Source organism: Eublepharis macularius, chromosome 3, assembly GCF_028583425.1.
Source record: "Eublepharis macularius isolate TG4126 chromosome 3, MPM_Emac_v1.0, whole genome shotgun sequence".
NCBI classification, from domain to species: Eukaryota; Metazoa; Chordata; class Lepidosauria; order Squamata; family Eublepharidae; genus Eublepharis; species Eublepharis macularius.
In genome coordinates, this window is record NC_072792.1 from 92146174 (window position 1) to 92173706 (window position 27533).

The following is a 27533-nucleotide window of genomic DNA, read 5'->3' on the forward strand; positions in this document are numbered from 1 at the left end:
CTCTTTGCCTTCTTTCCTCCTGGGGGAGATCATGGCAGGTCTGGCAATAGGCAGGTCTGTGCTAGGGCCTCCTGACTAGAGGGCCCTGCTTGCTCAGGTAGCAGTGCTGGTGTTGGTGAATGTTCCCTTGGAACTGTACATGACAAGAGAACAATAGAAATGACTTCCACCTACAGATAAACCCTTATGTTTCTATGTTTAGTTTTACGGGAACCATATACAGTCCGTGTGGAGGACCAGAAAGCCATGAGAGGCAATGTAGCGGTCTTCAAGTGCATTATCCCCTCCTCTGTGGAGGCATACATCACTGTTGTCTCATGGGAGAAAGACACAGTCTCACTTGTCTCAGGTAGGTCTTTCTCTTTCCCAGTCAGGTCCAGTGTACCTGTCCCTCTGTATGTGATGTTTCCTTTGAGGAAGATAGCTGAGTATTGATCCTTTTCCTTCAGTTGTAAAAAACTGCACTGAAGCATCTCTAGGATCAAATGTGGCAAGATATTTGAAGAACTTGTATTTCGAGTCTTTAGCTTTGGTTTGATTTTTAAAATGTGTAGTGTAATCTATGAAATTAGTGTTTGGTGCATTACATTAATTTGCTAGACTATTGGATTCTAAAGTTTTGATCTTTGTAGAGTTTTGTGGAAGCTCAGTTCTAATGTCTTACAGAGATCCCTTTAAACCTAGTTTTCTGATCCCTTGCTCTTGTGCATGAAAGCCTGTTTCCTGGAGAGTTATAATTGGTTCTGTCTGCATGGTTGCAGTAATCATGCCGGTCTTTCCAACTGAATCAGCATCCCTTTCCTGGCAGGTTGGCCTCACCATTGCCAGCATTGTTGGAATATTTACAATAGAGGGAAACAGCCCAAGGCATATAGTTGAATGTGTGGTGATTTTTGGACTGAAAATTAATTAGTATTTGGGTGTCAGTATCATAATGTTCTTTACTGGGCTGTGATTGTTATTTGATATTGAATGGATTTTTGAAATCATGGAAGAAATTCTGAATTAAATTTGGCTTGTCTACTAATGGTTTAGTTTAAATAAAGAATCTAACTTGAGTTTGGATTTTAGTGGAGTGAGGCTGTTGGCAATATCAATAGACAACATTTAGAATTTAGAGACATGGCCACTTAATGAAATACAAATTTAAAATACATTTATCTTACACAGCAGGAATTATTTATTCAAGTTAGCAGCACATCCTAAAGGAGTTGTACCACTCTGTCAAGTGAAAAAGAAAAGTTGATTGATAGCGGAAAAGTGTGACATATTCATATTAAAAGCAATTCATAAAAGCATCTATGATGTATGTTAACTTCAAGATATAAAACAAAAACTTTAAGAAAATGTAGTGTCTTACAAATAATATAAAACAATGCTTTTAAGCTAATGGTGTTTTGGACACCTTTGAATGTCATACCCCTCCCCTTGGTGTTTTATAGATAGAAAATCAGGTGTTGAATGTTGTAAGAAGAAAGCAGTACTTTAAATTCTACAATCCTATGAATACTTCCTTGGGAGTAAACCTCACTGAATAAAATTGAACGTACTTCTGACTAGCCCTGTTTAGGATTGCTCTGTAAATGTCACAACTATAGCAGGAGTTAGGTATCACATGCTCTACAGTTCAGGTAAGGGTAGAAATGGATGGAAATTAAATTGAGCATATACTCTACTGAATGAAATATGCATGGTATGCATTCTGAAAACATAGATGTATGTTGCTAGCCACCTTCCAATTCAAGCCTGAAAATGCAATGGAACCTCATATCCCAACAATGAGAGCAGTCCTAAGCAGGTATACTCAGAAGTAATTCCCATCTTATTCACTAGAGCTTACCCCCAGGAAAGTGTTCATAGGATGGTTTGCTCTGTGCTAAAATATTAAGATCTATTATGACGTGATTAGAGACAAAATATCCTATTTTCAGATATTTGTTGTAGTCTGGGTGTCCTCATCTGTGTATGTGCCAAGCTGTGCTTTTTAGATGGCCAGGAGCAGTGTAATCTTATGCAGAATTGCTTCCATCTGTTGAAATTAAACTGGAGTAACATGATATAAGATAGTAATGGACATTTTTTAACCATTTTCATAGAAATAAATAAATGCCATGCTACAAGCTTGTCCTAGCAATTCATACGTCTTGGGTTTTGTGAGTAACACATTTCAGAGCTCTAGCTAAATGGGAAATACTTTTGATGATTCTGAAACCCCCACAGTCAGTATGTGAAGTGTGAGTTGCATCCTATCAATAAATACTGTGATAAAAACTGCTAGATTAATCATCACAATACTAAGTATGCTACAAATAGAACTGCTGTCACAAATGTGATACACAAATGTATGCATTTTTCTATGGTCTGTGTGGGAGTGATGTTTTCATTTATTTTATTATGGGTGAGACTTAGTTAATTTATATATTGAAGTATAATTTTAGAAAATTATGATTGATAGCTGCTCTGAGTTTTCCTTGAAACGATATACTTATTTTATATAAAACATATAGAGCCAGTTTGGTGTAGTGGTTAAGAGCATAGGACTCTAATCTGGAAAAACGGGTTTGATTCCCCAGTCCTCCACTTGAAGCCAGCTGGGTGACCTTCAGTCAGTCACAGCTTCTAGGAGCTCTCTCAGCCCCACCCACCTCACAGGGTGCTTATTATTGTGGGAATAAAAATAACATACTTCGTAAACCGCTCTGAGTGGGTGTTAAGTTGTCCTGAAGAAGGGTGTATAAATCAAATGTTATTATTATTATTAAACTGTCAGACTAGGGTGCGGTAGGCCCAGGTTTGAATCCTCACTCAGCTGTGGAAACTTGGGCAGGTGTTTCTCTGTCAGCCTAACCTATCTCACAGAATGGTTGTTGTGAAGATAAAAAAGAGATGGGAATAACAATGTTGTAAGTTGATTTGGGTCCCCTCTGGGGAGAAAAGCAGGGTATAAATATCTAAATAAATAAATGTGTGTACAGTAGGATTGCCAAGTTACTTTACTCTCTCGGTAGAGGTTAAGGGGACCTTTCTTGTCGTCACTTTTCTTGACATCATCATGCAGGGCCTGGAAATACTCCCACGCTTTGAAGTGGGCTGATTTGGGTCCCAAATGGGCCTGATTTGGCTCTTTAGGGCACAAATTGGCCCACTGCAAAACACGGGAGCACTCTTCGGGTGGTGTGATGATATTACTCCCGGGAGTGATCTCATGCTTCTCCAGGAGTGTTTGCCTGCAAGTCGGGTGAGTGGTGGTGGGGGCTGGAGGATGGGATTAAGGGATCCCCCACCATGGGACCTGGCAGCCCTAGTATATAGTTTAGTCATGCTTACTGGAAGCCTGCTGAAATTACTGGTATTTAGAACTGCATGTAAAGGGGCCTAGAAAAGCCATCTGATATGCTGAGCATAAGTAGTCAATCCTTGTGGGACTTCTCATTGAATAGATTATTGGTTTAAATAATAATTACATACCTTTTCACAACAATAACTCTTTAAAAATTAGCGTTGTCAATTGGTTACACATAAGATGAGTGATGGATAAGTTAATTGGTACAAATAACCATTGTGATATCTTTGTATAAACATTACTTTGAATCTATTAACAATATTGTTGTTGTTGTTGTTATTTATTACATTTCTAACCTGCCCTTCCCGCAAGCAGGCTCAGTTCCTTGAATGTAATCTCCTGCACCCTTAGTTCCAGTTAACCCTAGGCCTATCTGAAAGCACTGATGCTTAAAAGTTGCAACTGGTTAGAAGAAAAACGGCAAGCCTATTGGTACTCTGTTCATGGCTGGAAGCTAGTGCAATAGATCCAGCAAGCAGAATTGGCAAGTTCAGCATCTGGACTTTACTTATATCTGACATTTGCCAGAATTTGGCTTCCTTTGCTGGGGGGGAGGGGGTCATATCAGGGCACTGCAGAAGAACTGTGGAATGTGACATAATTAATCAAATAACTTACAATTCTGAAATCCTCTCCAATACATTGAACAAAATCAAAAACAGCATGAATAGATATCTTAATAGGAGAGCTTATCTTCCATGTAACAACAGCTTTCTGGCATCACATAACATCCAACAATATTTGGACTGTTCACAGTGACCAGGCATCCAGATCTTCCTGGGTGAAAGGGAAGGCAAAATATGACGTTGGCCCAAAATGCAGTAGAGCTATTCCTATTTGTACTGAAACAAAATAAATCTAGAGCTTGCTAACCTAAGCCCTGTGAGATGGCTCACGTCATCTTTGGCCTTCATAGTGCCAGAAATATCTGCATTTCAAGTCAGAAAATTGCCTGGTCTATAGTACATTTTCATTGTGGAAAGAAAGATGTGTATCATATTAATTGCAATTGCTGGAAGATTGTTCTGTTACTGACTCATTTAGTTCCAGTTCACATATTATACAAAGACAAGCCTGTGTTTGCCAGCAAAGGTACATTCAGCAAAGAGCTGCAGCCAGTCAAAGCTCTCTAAGTATATTGGTCATATTTGCAGGTTGCATTTTTGTCACCTTTGCTTTAGGCAGTGATGTCAGAATGGAGGATGAGAGGTGTGCCTAACTCTCTTCAGTTGGGAAGGCAGAATGAATCAAATGAACCTGTGGGGGCCCAAACAAGGGTAGATAAAAACACATGAATAAAAGGAAGGAGCTTTGTAAATGGAAGAGAAACTCTGGGAACTGCAGGATCCTCGTAGCCATTCTTAATAGTTGGTGGGCAGTGAGTGTATAACAGCAGAATTGCTTTTCTTGGGAAATGTCTGTGGGCGGCTGTACCAGATGTAAGAGTATCCCCATCATTATCTGTACTGAAAGATTCTATTAAACTGATCAGTGACCTAAGGACCACCCCACATGTCAGAACCTTTAGCCTTGGTCCAGACCCAAGGAAGGCATTAGCCCAGTTGCAGCGATGAGAAGAGAGCCAAGTGGGACGGCAACAGCAAAGAAAGAGGAGCCAGGAGGAAGGCTAACCAGTACGTGCTCACTGTAGAGCAAAGGACTCCTCTGGGGTAAAGGCCTTCTTGAGAGGAAGAGCCTGCTCAGGAGTAGAAGCAGGAACTAGGAGTGGCCAGCGAAAGAGAGATAAAAGACCCCAGCTGAAGAAGGTGAGAGGGGAAGCTGGGGAGAAGATGTTAGCAGTCAGGTTTGGAGCCTTTGCAGGCTGGTGAGTACTAAGGTTCCTGGAGGTTTGAACACTGCTATTCCTGGACAGGAAGGAAGCTAGAAGAAATGTTTCCTACCAGATCCAGGCAGATTTACTCCTGTCCTGGCTTGACCCTGCAGAAAGGATGCAGTTGCCAGGAGGACAGAAGCTTGCAGGGCTGCTAGGTCCCCTCCCTCAGCCTTTGCTTCCTGTCACTGCTGACCTGACTGTTGGAGAGTGGGGGGAGGGGAGCAGAGACAGGCCAGAGCATGTTGCACCCAGGCACTGCAGGCCCAATTATGTTATTTCCAGTTTAAACTGGAAGCTATGGAGTCTCAACTAGGATTGCCAGACGCCCACCAGTGGTGGGCAAACTCCTGGTGGTTTGCCCCTCTGCAACAAGCAGACCTAGTGATTGCTTGTCACCAGCCTCATCTCATGTGCCTCTGCACCCTGCTGTGATGAAACCATTTCTAGAAATGAAGTTGTTGTGTGGGGGTGGCAGGAGCATGTGTGCTCTTCGTGCCAGAGCTGATTCCTTAAGAATCATCCCAAAACGTGCACTCCCACCTTTTCATGCAATGATATCACCTCTGGACATGACATCATTGTGATGGGGTGTGGAGGGAAACTGCAAGGGAAAATGCAGTACTTGTTGTAATGCATACAAGCAGCCTCTAGGGGACAGCTTTGCATGTTTTTCAGTCTTGACCCTTCAGGGTTCCTGTAGGAAATTGGTAGCGGCTGTAGCTTGTCTGAGAGGCTGACTACAAATGCAGACTGAGCCTGAGTGAGAGCTGAATAGAAACATGTTATTTGAATATAAAGCTGGCGTGTCATGGTGTTCAAGATACAATAGTACTACAACACCCCTGCATCACCCTCACCAACCTGATCTCCTAGTGGTTGTCAGGGACACCTGGCAACCCTCGTTTCAGTGGACCCAGTTCTTGAAGAATTGCAGAATAAGAGGTGTGCTAGCTTTCAGCTTGCTGAGAAACCATGGGTTCCAGTTTAAACCGGGAGTGGCATTGTAATGATTCCAAGTAAATGTGTGCATGTATCTTTAAATGCTTGATGACATAGGTGAAGAGTGGGGGGTGAAGGAGATGGATGAGTGAGTGATATGATTGGTTGATGACTGAGAGGGTGGGCGGAGTGAATGCAGTTTGAGACTGAGAGTAGAGAGAAAAGTGGCAGTCAGAAGAAAGCAGGGTAGCTGTGTGCTGCCTGAGGAGTTTTATGTGAGAGAAATATAGAGCCTAGAGAAAGAGGCTAACTGTGTGTGAAGTCTTACAAGAGATCTGTGTGAATGAGTTTAAATGAAGTAACATTAAGAACTAAGAACTACTTTTATGAAACCAATACGCTTCTTGAAAAATAAACCTTTATTTTGTTTTGTTATATCCCAGTGTAGCTGTCATTGCTATATCCCATTCATATCCTCAGGGCCACATAGAACCACGAAGGAGCCTGACGCTTAAACACGTTACCAAAGGGGAAATCTGAATAAAATATTTTGGAATAATATATTCCTGGTGTCAGCAAACTACCCAGAGGGTGTAAGGGGAAGATTAAAGGCAAAATCTACCCAAAAGTAAAGGTCATAACAAGTGGAGGCATAGCGGTGGGATCTCAAACATCCTGAGGAGAAGAAAATATTTTAAGTGGGATATAATAGCCTGGGAGGAGGGAACATTCTGAGAGAAGGCATTATGAGGGGACAGATAGCCAAAGAGACAGAGTGTTCAGTTAAATCCTATGAGGAATATACAACTGTTATAAAGGAAAAACACAGAAGAACTAGTAGGATTTATAAGAGAGAACATAATCTGGTGAAGTTTAGTAAAATTGTAGAAGGAAATACAAGTAAAAGAGAAAAATGGCAGAGTTTATGGGGATGAAAAAGGAGGCTCTGATTCAGAAGCGCAGTGAGTTAAATTTACCTCATGAGGGGAAAAGTGTAGAAGAATTGAAGAGTTATACTGATACAAAGCAGTGTGGAGCCTAGGAGTACTGCATCTGAGAGAAACCCTGAGGGAATGTATAATCCTAGTCCAGAATATTTAGAGTTTCTAAGAGAAAAAAACCAGCTTGAGAAGGAAAAGTTGAAAGTTGAAGCAGAACAAAAACAGCTTGAATGGGAAAAGCTGAAAGTTGATGCAGAACAAAAGCAGTTTGAGAGGGAAAAGTGGAAAGCTGAAATGGAACTTAGAGTTCAAGAGATGGAAAGACACACCAGTTTGGAAGCAGAAAGATTACAGTTAGAAAGACAGAGACTTAAGAATGGGGACAAAAAGGAGGGAAACTCTCAACCCAGAGCTGATTTACCTCGAGTTACCCCAAAAGATTTTATGGTGTATGTGTCAGGAGAAGATCCACAAATTTTCCTGACCACTTTTGAGCGATCTGCTCAGAACTGGGAAATACCAGAAACACAATATATGAAGTATTTACCCAGCTTAATTAGAGGGGAATTGGCTGAGATCTACAACACATTTCCCTCAGATAAACCTGTTGTTTATGCTGAATACAAAGAGGCAGTATATGACAGATTTAGGCTAGGTGCTGATTACTTCAGAAAGAAGTTTAGAAGCCTAGTGCCTCAGAAAGAGAAGTCATTTAAGTCTTTTAGTGCCAAACTGACAGACTATTTTGATAAATGGATTTCATCTGCCAAAGCTAACTCTAAAGAGGGAATAAGGGATCTAATGATTTTGGATCAGTTTTTATTTCAACTTCCTTCAGAGATCAGACTTCTAGTTAAAGATAAACTTCCAGAGAATATCAACCAAGCATCAGAGTGGGCAGATAGATTAACACTTAATAGAGGAGGTAGGGGTCGCCATGAAAAGAAAGACTATTCCTACAAACCAGAGTTTAAATCAAGTAAAAAAACATATGAGAGAGCTCAGATTATAAAAGGTCAGGATAAAAATATAGAGAGAAACCAAGATGGATACTGGAATGATAAAAGATGTTTTGTATGTGGTTTGAAAGGACATTTAGCTTACAAATGTCGAAAGAACCAACCCAAGCAAACAACACTTAAGCATGTAAGGAGGGTCACTAGAACTGACTTAGATGATCAGAGTGATGAAGATGATAGAAACTCCAAAAGCTCAACAAACACAAATGAAACTCCCAGTAAGAACACTGCCTTACCCATAAACACTGAAGAAACAGTCTACTTGTGTGGGGTAAAGACAGATAAGGTTGCTCAGGGTATTGAACTGAGAGAGATGGTACAAGTAAATGGGAGAGATACTTTAGCCATTCTAGACACAGGAGCCTCAGTAACACTGGTCAGGGAGGATTTTGTTGATAAGAAAAACCTGATTCCAGATAAACAAATATCATTGCAAGGTGTGTGGGGAAATTCTAAAAGAGTGCCACTAGCACGGCTAAAAATTAACTGGAGAGGAAAGGAAGAATATTTTCCTGTAGCAGTTATTAAAGAACAGAAAATACCAGTAGTATTGGGAAGAGATGTAATGGGGGCAAAGGCAAGAATTCAAATATGCACTGACTCCAATAATTTGTTACAAATTGAAGCCAGGGGAGCAGAAGACAAGCCCCTAGATATCTTAGCAACAGACACCATTGATACATTGCAGGAGAGAAAAAGAGAGACACAAACTCTTGTCAGTAGTATTACTGCTGAAATGTCCGAAGAAAAAGAAGGAGACATAAATAAAAACTCTGAGGAGTTTAAAAAGAAAATCATGAAGGATCCTGAGTTAAAGGACATAAGAGAGGAGGCCAGGCAGAATGAGATGAATGCAGAAACAAACATTTTTGCATGGGAAAATGAGTTGTTACAGAAAAGGGTTGCTAACCTAAAGCTAATTTGTGAAAAAATAGATACGTCACAGCAAGAAAACTCTTATCTGGATATAGAAAATAGAATGCCAAAAAAGACTAACTAGCCAGAGAAACCTCAGATTTCAACTAGAGTCCTTAGAGAAACAGGATACACAAATTGATGAAGAGAATTTAGAACTCAGAACAGTTGAATCTTTGAAGAGTATGAACCTCAAGATGGCTCAGTTACAATTAGAAAACAAAGAACTGGAAAGTGAGGAACAACAGCTTCAGAAAAGTCTAGTGCTTATGAAAACCTCTTTTAAGAAGGCTAAACATTTAGAAGTCAGTTACCAAGGTTTGGATATAGAAAACCAAAGGCTGCAGAAAGCCCTAGAAAACAGCAACAAAAAAATGCAGCATTTAGAAATGGTGATTTATTTTGCCGTTGTTGCCTTTTTAATTGTCTTTCTACTAATGTACAGAAGCTATCAGTCAGTTAGAAATAGACTTTATGTAGGAAGAGAGCAACAACTTGATAGTAAAGTTGCTGAACTGGTTGAAGACAAATGCAAAGTCCTAGAAAAGTTCAGCATGTGCAAAAAACAATATAAAGAGTTAGGAAACTCCTTGAAGGATGCTAGCCTTCTAAATGAGTCACCCAGTGTGTCAAACATGAAGAGAGCATGTAACGAACTGAGCAGCTCAAACTCTGTTTGCAAGAAAGAAATAGACTGTTTAGAAAAGAACAGAATATTGATAGAGAAACAACCAGAAGAAGCAAACAACGACCTAGTAGAGAAGGCCAAAGCCGAGATGACCTCAGCCCAGCAGTGGAGCATCCCAGAGAGCGAGATGACCTCAGCCCAGCAGTGGAACATCCCAGAGAGGAAGATGACCTCAGCCCAGCAGTGGAACATCCCAGAGAGGAAGATGACACCCCAGCAGAGGAGGAACGCAAGTTAAAGAAACCCAAGACTTTAAACCAAAAACCACAGAAGAGTGAGAAGTGGACTTAACTGGAACTGCAAAGACAATAAAACATTCCCTAAGCCGGAGAAAGCTGCACACAACTCTTCTGAAAAAGAGATGTGTTCCGCTTAAGGAGAAGGGGGAGGATTTGTAATGATTCCAAGTAAATGTGTGCATGTATCTTTAAATGCTTGATGACATAGGTGAAGAGTGGGGGGGGGGGGTGAAGGAGATGGATGAGTGAGTGATATGATTGGTTGATGACTGAGAGGGTGGGCGGAGTGAATGCAGTTTGAGACTGAGAGTAGAGAGAAAAGTGGCAGTCAGAAGAAAGCAGGGTAGCTGTGTGCTGCCTGAGGAGTTTTATGTGAGAGAAATATAGAGCCTAGAGAAAGAGGCTAACTGTGTGTGAAGTCTTACAAGAGATCTGTGTGAATGAGTTTAAATGAAGTAACATTAAGAACTAAGAACTACTTTTATGAAACCAATACGCTTCTTGAAAAATAAACCTTTATTTTGTTTTGTTATATCCCAGTGTAGCTGTCATTGCTATATCCCATTCATATCCTCAGGGCCACATAGAACCACGAAGGAGCCTGACGCTTAAACACGTTACCAAAGGGGAAATTTGAATAAAATATTTTGGAATAATATATTCCTGGTGTCAGCAAACTACCCAGAGGGTGTAAGGGGAAGATTAAAGGCAAAATCTACCCCCCAAAAGTAAAGGTCATAACAGGCATTATTGGGCTTGCAGAGCCTGTGTGCAACATGCTCTGGTCTGCCTCTGATCACTAGGAAAGGAGGATAAGCATCCCGGCACACCCCCTAACTTTTCGGGGGCAGGGGACTGGCAACCCTAGGAGATTCAGCAGATAGTGGCAGGATGCCACCTGAGAACACAGCCCAGCACCTAGGTGGGAGCAGGTTGAGGTGGTGACAAGTGAATTGTCCAGGCTATATGGTGGTGGTGAACTTCTGAAAATGGCACTGTAAAACAGTTAAGCCATTAAAGGACAAGCTATACATTTCTGGTATGTTGACTGGTCTTTGGGACAGTGGAAAAAATATGGCATCCCCAAAGGGGATGAGGTCCCTGGTGGCTTCACAGTGGGGTCCAAAAAATCTATTTCTTGAGAGAGAGAGATAGTGAGAGAGAGAGAAGAAACTTTACAATATCAGAGAAAACAAAAAACAAATTCAGTTGTGTTATGCTGAGATGAAACCTTTCCAACAATGTGATTTACTAGTACAGCTTAATCATTATAGTGTGTGTTAGCTACAACTGCTGACTAAGATGTCTGGATGACTTACTGTTCAGTACTACCATTTCTCCTTTGCCCCCAGCCACTAATCTTGGCTCTGTATTTCACTCTTATTTGTCCTAGCGAGATAGCTTGTAGCGCACACACACACAGGGATCGGAAAAAAATAAGAGTAAAGAAAAAGTGTTCATTGATTCTTCCCTCATTATGGAATGAATAATTAACAAACAATTCACGTTCTTTTAAGTGGTTATCACTCCCTAGGGTGATCTGGGTAGGGTGGAAATGATGACTCAAGTGCTTGGATTGAGAAAATAAGTTGGCAAATAATGAATGTACAGAAAGGGGACAGAGAAGACAAAGTGGGTTAAGAGAGGAAAAGACTAAGCAAGAAGCAGAGGACAAGCTTGTTGTGTATTTAAACTGGAAATGGAGCTTCCCATCAGGCCTGTCAGGTTTTTCCTTAATGGCATTGCCAGATTTTCCAAAGCTAGGCAACCCTCTTGATGCCACCTCTTTTAGAGTCTTGTGAACATCTAATGACAGCTGTACCTGGAGATTTATTAATGCAAAACATCAATTGCAATGATGGTTTACTGACCATAAAATCAATTCAGTAGGCTTAATGAAGGGATTTGTTGAAGATTCTCTTGGACTAGTACTTGAGGGCTTTCCTATACAATCCCCTGGAAGTGTACTAATTACCAGATTCACAATGTTGCCATGGAGCACTGTCAACAAATATTCAGATTTGTGTCTGTATTAATCTAGTAGTTTACAGCACAGTAAATACACAGAAAGTTTACAGTTGGACTGATCTTTTCATTTTGAGGTATATTCATCAGCATTGTACTCTGACAGTTTACATGTAGGATAAAAAAACCAACAGATCATAAGACTAACTTTACTACAAATGCTTGCCATATAACTCTTTTATTCTCCACTTTTATTTCATTATTTCAAACACACTGGTAATTACTTAGCAAGGTACAGAAGTTGCCAAACATTGCCTCTCTGGGTCTGATACAACCTTGTAATACATCCTGTCCACCATCCATCTGATTCTATTCCATACATGCAGTCTCCTGAGTCATGAACGAAAAATATCTCTTTTCATTTCAGAAATTAAATAAAACCTTGATTATTTATTAACTTCATACAGATTTAGAAAACAGTCCAATAACAAAGAATGCAATACAATTAGAGAACAATGAAATAAAACAGTATAATATATCCAATCAACAGTGCAATATATTTTTAAACTTCCTATTTTAAAACAAACAAAAATACAACCCTAATCCATTTTGCCATCTGATTCCATATCATATCATAGATTGCAATGAATTTGCTTAAAACTTTTTTTATCTGCAGCCGTCTACTGTTCAAACAGGACAGAAACCTAGCCATAGCTTCAAAAGATAGCTGCTTTGCTTGCCATTTTCTACACAATTGTATGTTGTTGATAAAGCTTAGATCAACCTTTAGAGCACATTGTTTTTGCTGTTACTACCAAGTGCTGTCAAGACACAGCAGATCTACGGTGACCCCTGTAAAGTTTTCAAGGCAAGAGACAAACAGGTGTGTTGCCATTGCCTTCCTCTGTGTAGTGACCTTAGACTTCCTTAGTGGTCTCCCATCCTGCTTAGCTTCTAAGATCTGATCAGATCAGGCTAGCCTGAGCCAGCCAGATGATCATAATCTGGTAGGTCATGGATAGAGAATTCTCTATGCAAAAGCATTTACATAAGACTTGGGATGATGGATATACATTTGCAACATGTGGAGCTTGTTAATTGCTAAAGGGACATGTGTCATGTTGTTTTCTGTGCATAGTTTTAGCATTTAAGCTGTTTATTTTCCATGGCCCAAGTAACAGAACCTGTAGCGCTTTGGTGAAGTACTACCCCCATCCCACCCGCCCAAGAGAGACGCTTTAACAGGATGCACCTAGGTCTTTCTTTATTCCTGTAATTCTTTCATGATGAGTAGATAGGGAGTTATTCCTTACATGATGACTGAGGGCAATAAATTCCCTAAATTGTGATAACATTATTTGACAGTTAAAAAAATACATTTTTCTGTGTTCCTGATAATTCCTCAAATTCTGATTTAATCCAGGAAGATGCCTCAAAAGTGCTGACAGACTTGGAAAGAGGAATAAAACGGATGCACTTCTTATTCATTTTCATGACAGCTTGCCTTATTGCTCAAAAACCATTGTGCAGGAAAACTTTTGTCTATGCATGTGGTTTAGTTGTGGAGATTTTAAAGTGGCTCAGAGCAGAAACTTTCATTCTGAATAATGTCTAATCAGTGTTTATTTTGATAAGAGGCATTGACATTTTGGATTAAACTTGAAAAGGTATTGTCTATGAAACTGATTAAAAAGTCTAATGGATCAGAACAGAATATTAGCAGACCTGTTTGTGTAGATTTTGTGGGGGAAAAACCTATCCAAATTTGGCTAATTGTTTTAAATTACGATGTTTTATTTAAAATGTTTTCTTGAGGATTTTAGCACTTAACTTTTCTGCATGACAACTCATCTCATTTTTTCTTTGATTTCCCTAAACACACATGGTTATGAACTCATGTGACCAGTCAATATCAAAATGGTGGAAAGTGGGTACTTGAAACTGCATTTGGTATAGACCTTTTAAAAGCACGGGTGCTGGGGGGGAGGTTGTATGTATGTGCATGTTCATCATTCTTGACATTTCTAGATGTATCCAAGAAACTTTTAGAATCTTTCTGTGCAAATACGTAGTTGAAATGACTGAAAATATGGCATTTTTGCATTGACCCAGGGCAAACATCAATGACACCAGCCAGTTAATGGTAGAAATTAACCCAAAGAGCAGATTTTGACTCTCCAGGTTTTTTTTTCTGATTAGTTTTCACTGTTAGATATTTAATGTGTCTAAGATTTGGAATGGTCATAGCATATATACAGGTCAAATAGTAAAGGATACAGTCAAAGAGAAATGTTGATTCAGAGATGGTTTAAGATCAAGATCAGCTAAAATAGAAATTTTCTATAATTCATAGAAGACTTAACCATGATTTTTCAAAAGAAATCATTAGGATTGTTAGATTAACATTTAATCTGCCACATATCAAAGCGGTTACAATTTCATTTTCGGCTTTCTGACAAGGCTGCCCATGAGCTATTTTACACAAGCCAGAACTGCCCCCCCCCCGGCTATTTTATGACAATAAAAGACTCGCTCGCTCGCTCACTCACATTCGTATTACAACAGCCAGTAATTCCAGTAATTCACACTTTTAGGATACATGTTCCTTACTTCATTTCTGCTCAATTTGAAGTGTGTGTGTGTGTGCGCACATGCATGCACATGTTGTGTGTGTCTGTGTCTGTGAGTTATCAGGCACTCAAATGCTATTAATGTTGAACCAGTAGAAATGTTTACCTCAGGCCAGAGAGACCAACACGATGCCAGAATTTCAGCTGACAGATGAGTGTGATCCATACAGACCTGTCAACAAAAGCAGGTCAGCAGGACTAACCAAGAGAAAAAAAATCAATAATTCTTTGAATTAATCATGTGGCTGCCAGAGAGAATTATGGGGGCATGAAATGAAGTATGTAGGTCTATAGCCATGGCAGCTATTGCTGCCTCCTTTTTTCTCTTTCTGATCAAGTTTGTTTGTTTCTTCTTCACCCCCCCTCCCATATTTTAGGGGAATCCTCTTTGTGCTGCATGTTCATCTGCATTCAGCATCTGATTAAAAGCAAATGTTTAAATGATTAATGTTTAAGTGATTAAAAGGAAATTTTAGAGGGGAAATGGCCTTGTCTTCATGAAAGTGCTTTTTTTAGCATGTGAATTGTTTGCGCAATGGTTTTGAATTAATATGGGAATTGAATGAAAGCAATTAATGCTTCGTTAAACTAAAGTTAAAAATTCACGCTGCTGTCTCAGGTGAGTCGCTGTCCTGGCATCTAATTGAGCACTTCTGCAGAATTGCACTGGCCCTTGAGAGTAAAAGAAAATCTACACCTGTGTTTTTGTGCGGACCTAGCCTCTTTGTCTGCCCTCCTCTCAGCTCTGCATCACAGGTAGCAGACTCCAATCTCTTAGTATTAAATGTGAGATGTTATATCTGTCCTCTCAACTACTCAGATAAATCAAAAATAACAATAAAACCTAAAAGGAAACTAGAGACAAAGAAGGCATGCATTGCTGGTCAGATTTATGAATCGTATATTGTTAATTCTGAGTTTAAAATCACATTTGCCAGTGTACCTTCTACAATTTATTTTCTAAGGGCTTACACAGACAATTTCTGTAGATCACTCGGAGTAACTTCTCCCCTCCCAGTGTTATACTTAAACTAGACAGTTCTACATTAGAATACTGTAAACTGTGCAAACATAATGGAAGGTGGAAGAAGCCCTGCCCCTGGGATAGGGGCTTGCTAAGAGCGTGGTTGTATTAAGGGAATGCGTCTTTTCTACTTCAGGAAAACCACATGGAAATGTGTACTCTACTGTGGGAGGCAGGGATATTTTAAAATGGAGACATTGTAAAATGATATTGTTGAAAGGAGGTAGATAGTCTTACACTTTCTTTCCCCTCCCCCCTTTTGGCACTGTTCCCATCCACCCCCTTAAAATATTTACCTGAATATTGTGGTATTGAACATCAGCACTTTATTTATTTACGTTATTTATAGTGTTGCCTTTCTCTTTTTTTTTATAATATTTTTTATTTTTCAATATCTAACATACAAAACTACTGCATACATACATAACCTACAAGACAGTAACTACAAAAGACTACAATAGCACAAGGGATGGGAAAGAAGGGGGGGAAAAAGAGAAAGGGAAGGAGGGGTGGAAAAAAGGGGAAGGTGACCTACAAACACTAAACACTACATTTCAATGCTTTCCCTTCATACTGCCATAGTAAAAAATAGCTTAATAAAATAGTGACGGAGTGGTTGATCATACGAATTACAAATTACAGTTCAAATTAACTTTTTCCCTCCCCTGGGCCTCGGGCGCAATTCCCTCTGCGCAGCTACCGCCGGAGCGCTCATTGCCTCCCCCCTCCCTTCAGGCTTCGGATCCTCTTCTCTTTGCTTGGTGTCTGGTCCAAATTCTGAATTTTTATCCACAAAATCCCTTAGCTGATCTTCCGAATTAATCTTGTAAGCTTTATCTTTATAACTAAACCCGATTCCTTCCGGGAGTAGCCATTTGTACTTTATATCCCGTTCCCTCAAGAGAGCTGCCAACATCTTGTACTTAAATCTTTTCTTCCGCACTAAAAATGGAACGTCCTTCAATATCTTGACTTTATTTCCCAGAAAGTCCAATTCCGCATTGTATGAATTATATAGGATACTGTCCCGGACCCTCCTAGATGAAAACTCGATAACAATCTCACGAGGCAGCTGCCGCTTCATTGCATATTTTGAAGATGCCCGACGGACTCCCAAAATGGCGCTTTTCACTTCTTCTTTAGTTGCCCTCGTGGGTGTCGCTAAAAGTTCCGAGGCGAGATCCCATAAATCCTCTTTTTCCTCCTCTTTAACATTCTGGAGACGCAAAATGGTTTGTGTTCGCTCCACTTGCAATCCGATCAGCTGATTTTCCACCAACTTTAATTCCCTGTTCGCTGCTCTCGTAAGTGATGCACTTTCCCGGGCAGACTTCTCTGCCCCCCCCGCTGCTTCTTTAATGGCTTTCACATCGCTTTCAATTAAGCCCACCCTTTGATCTGTTTCATTCAGCTTGTCAACAAAGGGTTTTATGGCTTCCATAACCGCTCTTTTAACCAGTTCCTCAAGCGTCTCGCCCCTCTGCAAGGCCGCCGTAACTGACTTGCCAAGAGAAGGACTCTGCTTTTTCGCTGCCATTTTAGGGGGGGGGGACCGCCAATCTTCCGAGATTCTATGAGGGGGGAAAAATCCGAGTCTTCTAACCTTCAGACCCCACCACTCCTCACATGCGCTTGTAGTAACAGAAGGGATTCGCTTACTTGCAGGCTTTCACCTAATCCTGCTCCTTGCCGTTTTCCATAGCCCGGCAGCACACTGGGTGCCGCGCTCGTCTGCTGGCCTCCATAGGGACAAACGGGCGATTTACCCCCTGCCTCGATCTGTCAGAGGGCTCTTCCCGCCGCGTCCCGGACTCAGACTCCCTGCCTGAGAGTCTGGGGGCTAACCTTTGCAGATCAGCTGCCCGGCCAGGCGGCTCGGCCGCTTCCTCTCGGACCTGCCGAGAGGAGCGTCCGACATGGCTGCGAAAACGAAACCGAATCTATAGTGTTGCCTTTCTCATTGAGATTCAAGATGGATTACACAGTATGAGTCGGTATGGTCAATTTCAAAGACATTTCGATAAACAGTATAATAGGGTATATCAATGCAAATTTTCAAAGCTTTAAAACTAGCAGGAGTCCTATACAGAGTTGAAGAAGTGCTAAACAGAGCATAAGGAATTCTCAGATTGACATATTAAACAACATATAAACTATTCAGTAGAATCATACTTACAGCAACAGATAGTACATAGAAGTAAATTCTATAGTCCGTATCCCTTTACTAATGCATCTCCTTGAGACCACTTCCTTACAGTACAGCCCTTGTATCTAAGTAACAAGCCTCTTAAATGATTCATTTTTGCATAGCTTGCTGAAAGCCAGGAGAGAGAGAGAGCTCTCCTGACCTCTTCAGGCAGGCCATTCCATAGGGTGGGGGCCACCACAGAGAATGCACATGTATGGGCAGTTGATTTTGCCCATGTCCAAGGGGGCACCTGTAGAAGGCCCTGTTCAGATGAGTGAAGCTTCTGTGGTGGAACCTAATGAGAGTTGGTCCAGTAGGTATGATGGACCAAGGCTGTGAAGAGCTATGCATGCTCTGAACCAACTGGAGTTTCTGAGTCAACTTAGAGTCTTTCTGCACAAGACATCTTACATGAGTAGGATCAAGTGAAAGACCTTACACTAGTTCTCCCATTGTGGATAGGGAGAACAGAGTACACTTGAATATAAGACTGCACAGAAAGTAAGTCACTTGCGCTTCCCTGTGTAAGGTAGTAGAGTCCAGTAGCACCTTTAAGACTAACCAACTTTAGTGTAGCATCAGCTTTCGAAAACCACAGCTCTCTTCGTCAGATGCATCTGACTAACATGGCTAACTCCTCTGGACCTGTGTAAGATGTCTGTAGAGAGACTATCCGAGGGGAGATCTATGTAGAGTGCATTACAATAGTAAATCCTGATGTTACCATGGTGTGTATCCAAGTGACCAGATTTGCTGTGTTGAGGTGGGGAGTGATCCTATGTCAATGCTCCAAAGGGGAAAAAAAGCTTCATGAGAAGCTATTATATGTAGAGATGGGCATGGACCACAAAAAAAATGAACCATGAGGTTTGTGGGTTTCCAGGAACTGGCATGAACTGGGGCAAGTTTACGAACCAGTTTGTGGTTCATGGTTCATGGGCTTTAAATGCCCCTTTCCGGCTGCTTAGCAGCGGCAGGGAAAGGGGCATTTGACAGTTTAAAGGGCCCCTTTCTACCTTGCAAGGGGCAGGTCCCTTTAAACTATCAGCTGGCAGGTGGCGGGGGGATCCCTCCTCGCCGCCTGCCAGCTGATAGTTTAAAGGGACTTGCTGCTTGCAAGTGGCAGGGCCCTTTAAACTGCCCACCCCCCCCCAGCCCCAGCCCCAGCCCCACACTGATCTTGCCCAGCGGCCCTGTGGGCCTGTGGCATCCTCCCCTCCTCTTGTGAGGGGTGGAAAGGCCATTTGTGGCCTCTTCTGCCACTGCACAGGCCTCCGTGGCGGTGGAAGAGGCCAAAAATGGCCTTCCTGCCCCTCTTAGGAGGAGGGGGAGGACGCCATGGGCCCGCAGGGCAGCTAGGCAAGGTAAATGTGGGGCTGGGGCTGGGAGGGTGGGGGGGACTGGGTTTGGGCAGTTTAAAGGGCCCTGCTGCTTGCAAGGGGCAGGTCCCATTAAACTATCAGCTGGCAGGTGGCAAGGGGGGATTTCCCCCCCCTGCCAGCTGATAATTTAAAGGGCCCTGCTGCTTGCAAGTGCAGGAAAAATTTATATTTCCCCAAGGGAAATGGCCATTTAAACTGCCCCTTTAATAAGACCCAAAGGAACCAGGGGACCAGTTCATGGAAGTTCGTGGAAATGAGCTTCCACGAACTACTGGTTCGCAAACCATGAACTGGCCTGGTTCGTGCGTTTTTTGGGGTCGTAATTCAATTCGTGCTCATCTCTAGTTATATGGCTGTATGCAAAATGCTAGTTTGTGTCCTTTATCTTTGTGCCTTGTTGTCATGTAAAGGATTTATCCTTGGTTGAAACAGCCACAGCAAAAGAGAAAGAGAAGGTAAATATGTAAAACTGAGGCCCACAATAAAGCATTCCTATGTCTTTATTACAATTTTGATAGAATGGACACCTGAGAAGATTAATGCTTCCATGTCTTTGTATTCTACAAGAGACTGCCTACTGCTAAGACAGCAAGGGATTGTATTGTATTCTCCCTTCCCCCTAAACAAATGTATGCTCCGTATTTTTCAAATGTCGAAAATTGTCATGTACAACTCTGAGGAGGTCACTTTGAGCTCTTCACCTAGGGATAAAATCTGGCTGCATTCCATTTGAGGAATGGCCTAGTACTTGATGTCTGCTTTCACTGTGAATTCAAATTTATTTCCCCCTTTTATCTATGGGCTCTTTAAGACAAATTGATAGTGATGTGCTGCTTCTGGAAGGTCAGGGCTACCCAGTTCAGGGCTTTTTCAGTAGAGAAAACAGAGCTGACTTGCATATTTTTCTCTCAGATAATGCTGCAAGCAACTGAGGTGTATGCATGTGGGTTTGCTCTTTTCCATTATTTTCCAGAGGGTGGTCCCCGTATTGCAGGCAGCATTTGGAAAAGGTATCTGGATTCCAAAACATGCTTAAGGTTCAGGTTCTGAATTGAAAACTGTAGAATGTGATCTCCTCAGGGCAACCCAGTTTGTAGAATTATACACATACTGAATGCTTACAACCGCAAGCCAGGTATAAAGGTGGTAATGTTAAGTAAGTACAAATCACAAAGGAAAATTACCTTTTGAAGAGTGAGTGTACTTGTGCCCCCCCCCCCTAGAGATTCTGGATAAACCTCTGACAATGATACAATAAAGATAATTGAGGCTTGCTTTACTGCTCACAGTGCTGGTTATTGGCTTGCAGTAATCAATATGTGGGGTTCCCAGTGATCCTCTGAGGCCATTTCAGGTATATAATGACATTAAGCATCTTTCTCCTTCACACTAACAGCAATTTTTGATGTTCATTTTATTACAATTTAATGAAGTAATTAATGCTAGAAGAAAATCTGGTTGTCAGCTCATTTTTATCTGCATTAGTATACCTCCTCAGAATAGTGGCTGGAATAAGCTATTGTCTGAAAAATCTTGGTCCTCAAAAACAAGTCATTTAAAGGACATGATGCCTATTGGTCCACATAGGGATTCTAAGAGTATACACAATTAAGGGACCTGTAAGGACTTGCAGGGGGAATCTCCTTTCCCCTCCCCCTTTCTTTCCTGAAAGACCCCATAGTCTCTCCTTTTGTCCTGCTCCCTTCTTTCCTTCCCACCTACCCACCAACCTATCTTTATCTGCTCCCTGTCTTCATCTTTCCTCCTTCATTCTCTTTGGCGGTCGCTATCCAGGAAACTATGGCTGAATTGTGCAGTGGTAGCCACTGGGCTCAGTTGTGCAGTAGGGGACCTACCACCAGCACTGTGAGCAGTAAAGCAGGCCTCAGTTATTTTTATTGTATCATTGTCAGAGGTTTACTCAGAATCTCGGGGGGGGGGGGGATCAATTACACTCGCTCTTCAAAAGGTACTTTTACTTTATGATTTGTACTTCTTTCTCCCTGTATTGCCCTACTTCCTCATTCCCCCTCATTACCTACTTCCTCATTCCCCCTTCTGGTCAAAGCCCATATCCTCACCTTTCCCTTCTTTCTTCTCTCCTTCCTGTTCACCAACCAACCTAACATTTATCTTCAGCCATATTTATTATTTACTTTTCTCATCAATGGGGACCCAAAGCAACTTACATCATTTTCCTCTCCTCTTTTTTCTTTCATTAGAACAAACCAGTGAGGTAGGTTAGGCTGAGAATGTGTAACTGACTCAAGGTCACCCAGTGAGCATGGCAAAGTGGAGATTTGAACCTGGGTCACCCAGATCCTAGTCTGAAACTAGGGTGGGTGCTGTTGAACAGTAGCAAGCAGCCAGTCCTGGTTGACTCATGCTATCAAGTCATGTCATATCAAGTTGCCTGGTGGTTGCTGCCAGCCCTGGCCTCAGTGACTCCTCGCTGAAAAGCCTTGGAAAGGATCTTGCTCCCTCACCCTGCCTTTTACTGACAGAAACCAATCTTATGGAACTCAAGGCAGCTAACAATGCAAGTAGCACAAACATAGAAATACATAAAATCACTATTTAAAATTATCAATAAGTAAAAACTAATTGAATATATTCTGAAAAAAAGCTGTCTTCAGCTGCCTCCCTGGGGATACTTCCATAATGATGGGGCTGCTACCAAAGATGCTCTCTTTCATATACCCACAAACCAAACTTCTTTGGTGGATGGCACAGTCAAGAGGGCCTCTCTCCCTTTGATCTTAATTCTCAGATGGGAACATATCCTTGGAGTTAGGAGGAAAAGAAAGGCAGAGCTGCTACAAGATCTTTGATTTGTTAAAGCTACAGTTGCTACTTCTAGATTTCAAACTTTTCCAGCTTTGTAGAAAGATCTGTCTTCTCTGTTTGTATCCACAAATCTGACCATATTGAGAACTATATATTTTTTTGAGTTTTGAGACTTGTTTTTATTTATGAAAATCTTTCTATATAATCTATTGTGAATCTTCAGAAGAGGGAGGAATCAAACCTAAATAGCCATCACAATGAGTGGCTGATGAAACTCTAATATGCCATCTCTTTTCAAAACAGAGGGAAATTCTACCCATCTCCAAATGCCAATGAAGGCTGGAATAAAAAGTGCAAAAAACCAAGCTATTTGGGTCACTGACACATCATAGCCAACAGATATGGCACATGTTCCTATGTAGTTCCAATTAGAAATGTTCATGCAGTTCTCTTCCACTGAATTTGATCTGTCTGTTCATTGATGTGACAGGTCAAAATAGATTTGATTGAGCTTTTTTCTGCTTCCTTTATTTTGTCACTTGTAAAATGATTTAATATGTACTTCTCATTCTTGCAATAATTCTTTTCCTCTTCTTTTTAAGTATCTTTGTGATCCTTGTCTGTGGTCCAAATTCCCCCTCCAAAAACTCACCTCTTACCAAAGCTTCCAAATATGAGAATCTTCTGCTACAATCTAACACTTCCCCTATTCCATCTTCAAAGCACTGTCACCTGCCTCCCCTCTACTCATTTTACTGCAGCATTGATTTTGCCATGGACTTTGTAACTTGTATGTTATGTAAAATGCTCATGACAATTGCGGCTGTAACTTTTAATTAGCTCATGATTTGTTTGGTTCAGCTGTAATTGTATAGGTATAGTAAGTGGTTCCTAACCCACAATCTGTCAAGGCAGGGAGCAACACACACACACACCTTTGCAGTTCCATTAGATTGTATTTGCATGCAATGATTAATCCTAGACCTCTATAATACCCATTTTTGCTGCTTGTCCATCGTGCTTCCCTTTGTGAGATTGATGGTTTATTGAGAGTTTCAGAAATGTACAGTGCAGTCGTAAGCAGTGTTACACCCTTCTAAGCCCAGTGACTTCAACAGAGATTGAAAGGTGTAACTTTGCTTCTTAGGATTGCACCGCTGTTTACAGAACCTTACAGAAATCAGTAGACATGCTAGCCATTAGACATACTGACCAAAAAGAGAAAGGGAACTGGATTGGTGATTCTCTTTTAAAAAGTTGAACTTCACCAAATGTAAATACTTACTGACTGGGGGAAAAACTGAAAAGATTGTCCAGTTGGCCTTAAAATCATGCCTTACCCTTCAAAATTTCTCATTAATGTAAGTAAGTACTCATCCATTCGTCAGCAACTGGTGCATCTTCGACTTCCGGTTTGGGATTAATGGTGATCTGACATAGCCTAAGGAGTTGGGCTATCCAAGTTACTGTTTTGGGCAAGCAAGGTGCTTGATCACCTGCTACCACCTCCCCTTCAGGGAGAAGGGGGTCCAGAACGCTACGCGGCACCGAGAGCATGTGATCTCGGTGGCGGGGGGGAGTTCTGAATCAAGGATTCTCCCCACCACCTTGAGGTCCCCTCGGAGAAGGGTGAGCTACTAACTCTGCAGTATCTTTAGAGTCATTAAATTGGCATAAGATCATCAGAAACCAAGCTTCACTGTAAACGGAGGAAACATCACGGACAAGCTGAAAAGACAGCACAAGGTAAAGATTGCTATCGTATCTTCAGATGTAATTGGGGAAGAGAGACGAAATTTAAAGAATAATTTACAGACTGAACTAAAAAGGAGAAATAACAAGTAAAAGATATTGATTAAGAAATTTTCAATTGGACAAGTTTAAAGGACAAAAGAAGTGAAAATAAGTATTGTTTATGCATACCTGCAGTTTTGAGGGAGATAATCGGCGCGGAAGAGGAGGAGGGAGTGTGAGAATAGCGGAGGAAGATATTGCGAGACAACAAGTGTTTGTGGAGTAGAGATTGTTTGGCTAGAGAGGCTGAGACCAAGCAGGAAGAGCATCAAAACATTGGAAGACACGGAAGCAAAACAAACGAAATACCACGAGAGGATCGAGGGAAATGGAAGAAGGAAGCAGAAGCACGCCATTTTAACTGAGGGAAAGGAAGGCATCGAATACCATAGAGAAATTGCACCCAACATTTTAGAACCAATTTGAAAGAACTTTTACTTGGGACATTAAAAACGAGTTATATTAATTTAAAAGAGAAAAAAAGTAAAAATGGATTGAAGAAAGAGAGTGGACATGTGGGGTGGCTCCAAGCCGAGCCCAGGAATGATGAAAAAAATAGACAAGGAGTGGCAAGCCTCTATAGATGCAGCGATTGAAGGTTTGGAGAAAAAAGTTACGGATGGAAATAGAGAGCAGGGCCAATCAATACAGAAGATGCAAGAAACCTTGGTAAAGGATATAAAGGAGTTAATTAAAGTGGAAGTGGACAAATTAGTTAAGAATATTGATGGAGTTAAAAATGAGCTACAAGCAACAAATAAGATGGTTCAAGAAGTGGAACAGAAGACAAATGATTTGGCTTCCAATTTAAAAGCAGAGAACCAAGTTTTACAGGAACGGGTGGCAGTGATGGAGTGCAAGATAACGGAAAGACAGCTGAGATTTAGGGGCGTGCCAGAATCGACCACGCAAAGTGTGCAAGAACAAATGACAGAAATTTTAGCAGATTTTCTAAATAAACAACCAGAAGAAATTACAATAAATTTGGATCTGGCATACAGGGTCAATTCCACCTATGCACAACAAAAGAATCTACCAAGAGACATCATTATCCGACTAATAACCAAAAGGATGAGTGAAGAAATTATTAAGAGACATTTGGAAAATCCCCTATCACTGGATGGAAACAGGATCAGAATTATGAAAGAAATACCTAGAAGAATTCTGCAAGAGAGGAAAAAATATAGAGAATTGACACAAAAGTTGAGAGAGAAGAACATCAGATACAGATGGGAATTGCCAGAAAGATTGAGTTTTCAGTTTCAGGCTTTAAGAATTACTATCAAGACAAAACGCAAAATGGATTTGTTTTTGATGTATTGTCGAAGGCTTTCACGGCTGGAGAATGATGGTTGTTGTGGGTTTTCCGGGCTGTATTGCCGTGGTCTTGGCATTGTAGGAACTACAATGCCAAGACCACGGCAATACAGCCCGGAAAACCCACAACAACCATCGGATTTGTTTTTGTTGGAGAATGATAAAGACTTTCCCAGATCAGTGAGAAAATAAAATGATGGAGTACAAATTAATACCTTGGAATGTAAATGGACTCAACTCACCGCAAAAAAGAGCTATTTTTCATTGGCTAAAGAAACAAAATTGTAATATAATATGCTTGCAGGAAAAGAGATATAAAAGATCAAGATATCGTTTTTTTAAAAAATAAACAACTAGGGAAGGAATTTGTTACATCAACAAAACAAAAGAAAAAAGGAGTTGTAATTTATATTAAAGAGAATTTGGATTCTAAATTAATCTTTAAAGATGTAAATGGAAGATATGTAGCAGTGGAAATAAACGGGAATGGGAAAAAGACTTTAGTAGTAGGAATATATGCACCCAATGGAGCTAAAGACCAATTCTATAGGGAAATAACAGAAAAATTAGACCATGACTCATATGAACAAATTATAATGGCGGGGGATTTTAATGGGGTTGTGGATCTACAAATGGACAGAAAGTTAAAAGGGAGCAAGCAGAAATCAGGCAAACTACTGAAGTCATTTTTTGAATTGATAGAACAAGAAAAATTGGAAGATATTTGGAGGAACGAAAATCCAAAATGTAAAGATTTTACATACTATTCTGCAAGACATCAATCATTTTCAAGAATTGACATGATTTGGACAACTAAAGAATTAGCTTTGTGGACAAAAAAAAAATAGAAATATTGCCAAGAGTGAGTTCGGACCATAATCCTATGCTATGGAAAGCTATGATGGGACAGAAAAAATGGCAATGGAGAATAAATGAAGACCTATTGCAGAACTAAGAAAATATGGAACATATGAAAAGAGAAACTAAATATTTCTTTCAAACTAATATAGATCAGGAAGTTTCAACCCAGATGGTATGGGATACATATAAAGCAGTGATAAGAGGAATTTTGATCACTCTGAATAGCAGAGATAGAAAAAACAAAGAGAAAAAATGTCAAGAGATGCAGGAGAAACTATCTAAAAAAAGAGCAAGAATTAAAGAAGAAACCAGGTAAAAAATCAATAGTGCAAGAAATAAAAATTTTGCAGGAACAAATAAGAGCTGTTGGAAATAAAGAGTTAGAGTGGAGATTGAAGACATTGCAGCAAAAATCATTCGAGGGGGCAAATAAACCAGGAAAATATCTAGCCTGGCAACTGAAGAAAAAAAGAGAAAAGAAAATAATCAGCATAATAATAGAAGATGGGAAACAATTAAAAGAACAGCAATTAATCAAACAAGCCTTCTATAAGTATTATGCAAAGTTATTCCAAAGAAAGACAACAGACTTGAGGAATATTGACAATTATTTGCAGAAAGCAAATCTACCAACTATTTCAACCAATATGAAAGACAAATTAAATGCGCCTATAACAGTGGAAGAAATTAATCAAGCCATAGATGCAGCCAAGACAGGGAAGGCAACCCGGTCCAGATGGAATTTCAGCTAAATTTTATAAAGTAATGAGGGAAGACCTCGTGCCAATTTTACAAAAAGTGATGAATGATATACTGCAAGGAAAAGTCTTACCAGACACGTGGAATGAAGCTAATATTGCTCTGATACCAAAGGAGTCACAAGAAGTAACGGATGTTAAAAATTACAGACCAATTTCTTTAATAAATAATGATTATAAAATATTTGCAAGAATACTAGCATATAGACTGAAAGATTGGTTGATGGATTTTGTTGGAGAAGAACTGGCTGGATTTTTGCTTAATAGCTAAAGGACAATTTGAGGGTAGTTTTAAATGCCATTGAGTACTATGACAAACGCCCGGACAAGGAAGTGGGTCTTTTTTTTGCGGATGCAGAAAAGGCATTTGATAATTTAAACTGGGAATTTATGCTTGCAACGATGGAAAAGGTGGACTTTGGTAAAGAATTTATAGAAGCAGTAAGAACCATCTATAAAAACCAAAGAGCGGCTATATGCGTTAACGACGACCTGACGGAGAAATTTGAAATAAGAAAAGGTACAAGACAAGGATGTCCACTTTCACCATTATTATTTGTTATGGTATTAGAAGTGCTATTAAGACAAATAAGAGAGGACAATAATATTAGAGGAATAAAATTAAAAGGCTTTTCATATAAGCTGAGAGCATTTGCTGACGATGTAATGTTTATAGTGGAAGACCCAGTCCAAGTTTTACCGAGATTATTAGACAAGATTAAAGAATTTGGATACTTGGCAGGTTTTTACATTAACAAAAATAAATCGAAAATAATAACCAAAAATATGACTAAGAAGAAACAGCAGGAGCTGATGGAAGGAACAAAATGTGAGGTGGCACAGAAAACAAAATATTTGGGAATAGAATTAACAGCCAAGAATATTGATTTGTTTAAGAATAATTATGAA

The 27533-nt window shown here is 40.4% G+C and overlaps 1 protein-coding gene across 1 annotated transcript in view; it reads left to right on the plus strand.

Moving 5' to 3' along the window:
• The first annotated feature begins 231 nt into the window (after positions 1-231).
• Positions 232-27533, plus strand: part of DSCAM (DS cell adhesion molecule) — a 540743-nt gene continuing 513441 nt past the window's right edge. Inside the window, exon 1 of the mRNA XM_054973688.1 lies at positions 232-349. Coding sequence (XP_054829663.1) covers positions 247-349 — 103 coding nt within the window. The 5' untranslated portion in view covers positions 232-246. The remainder of the gene's footprint in view (positions 350-27533) is intronic.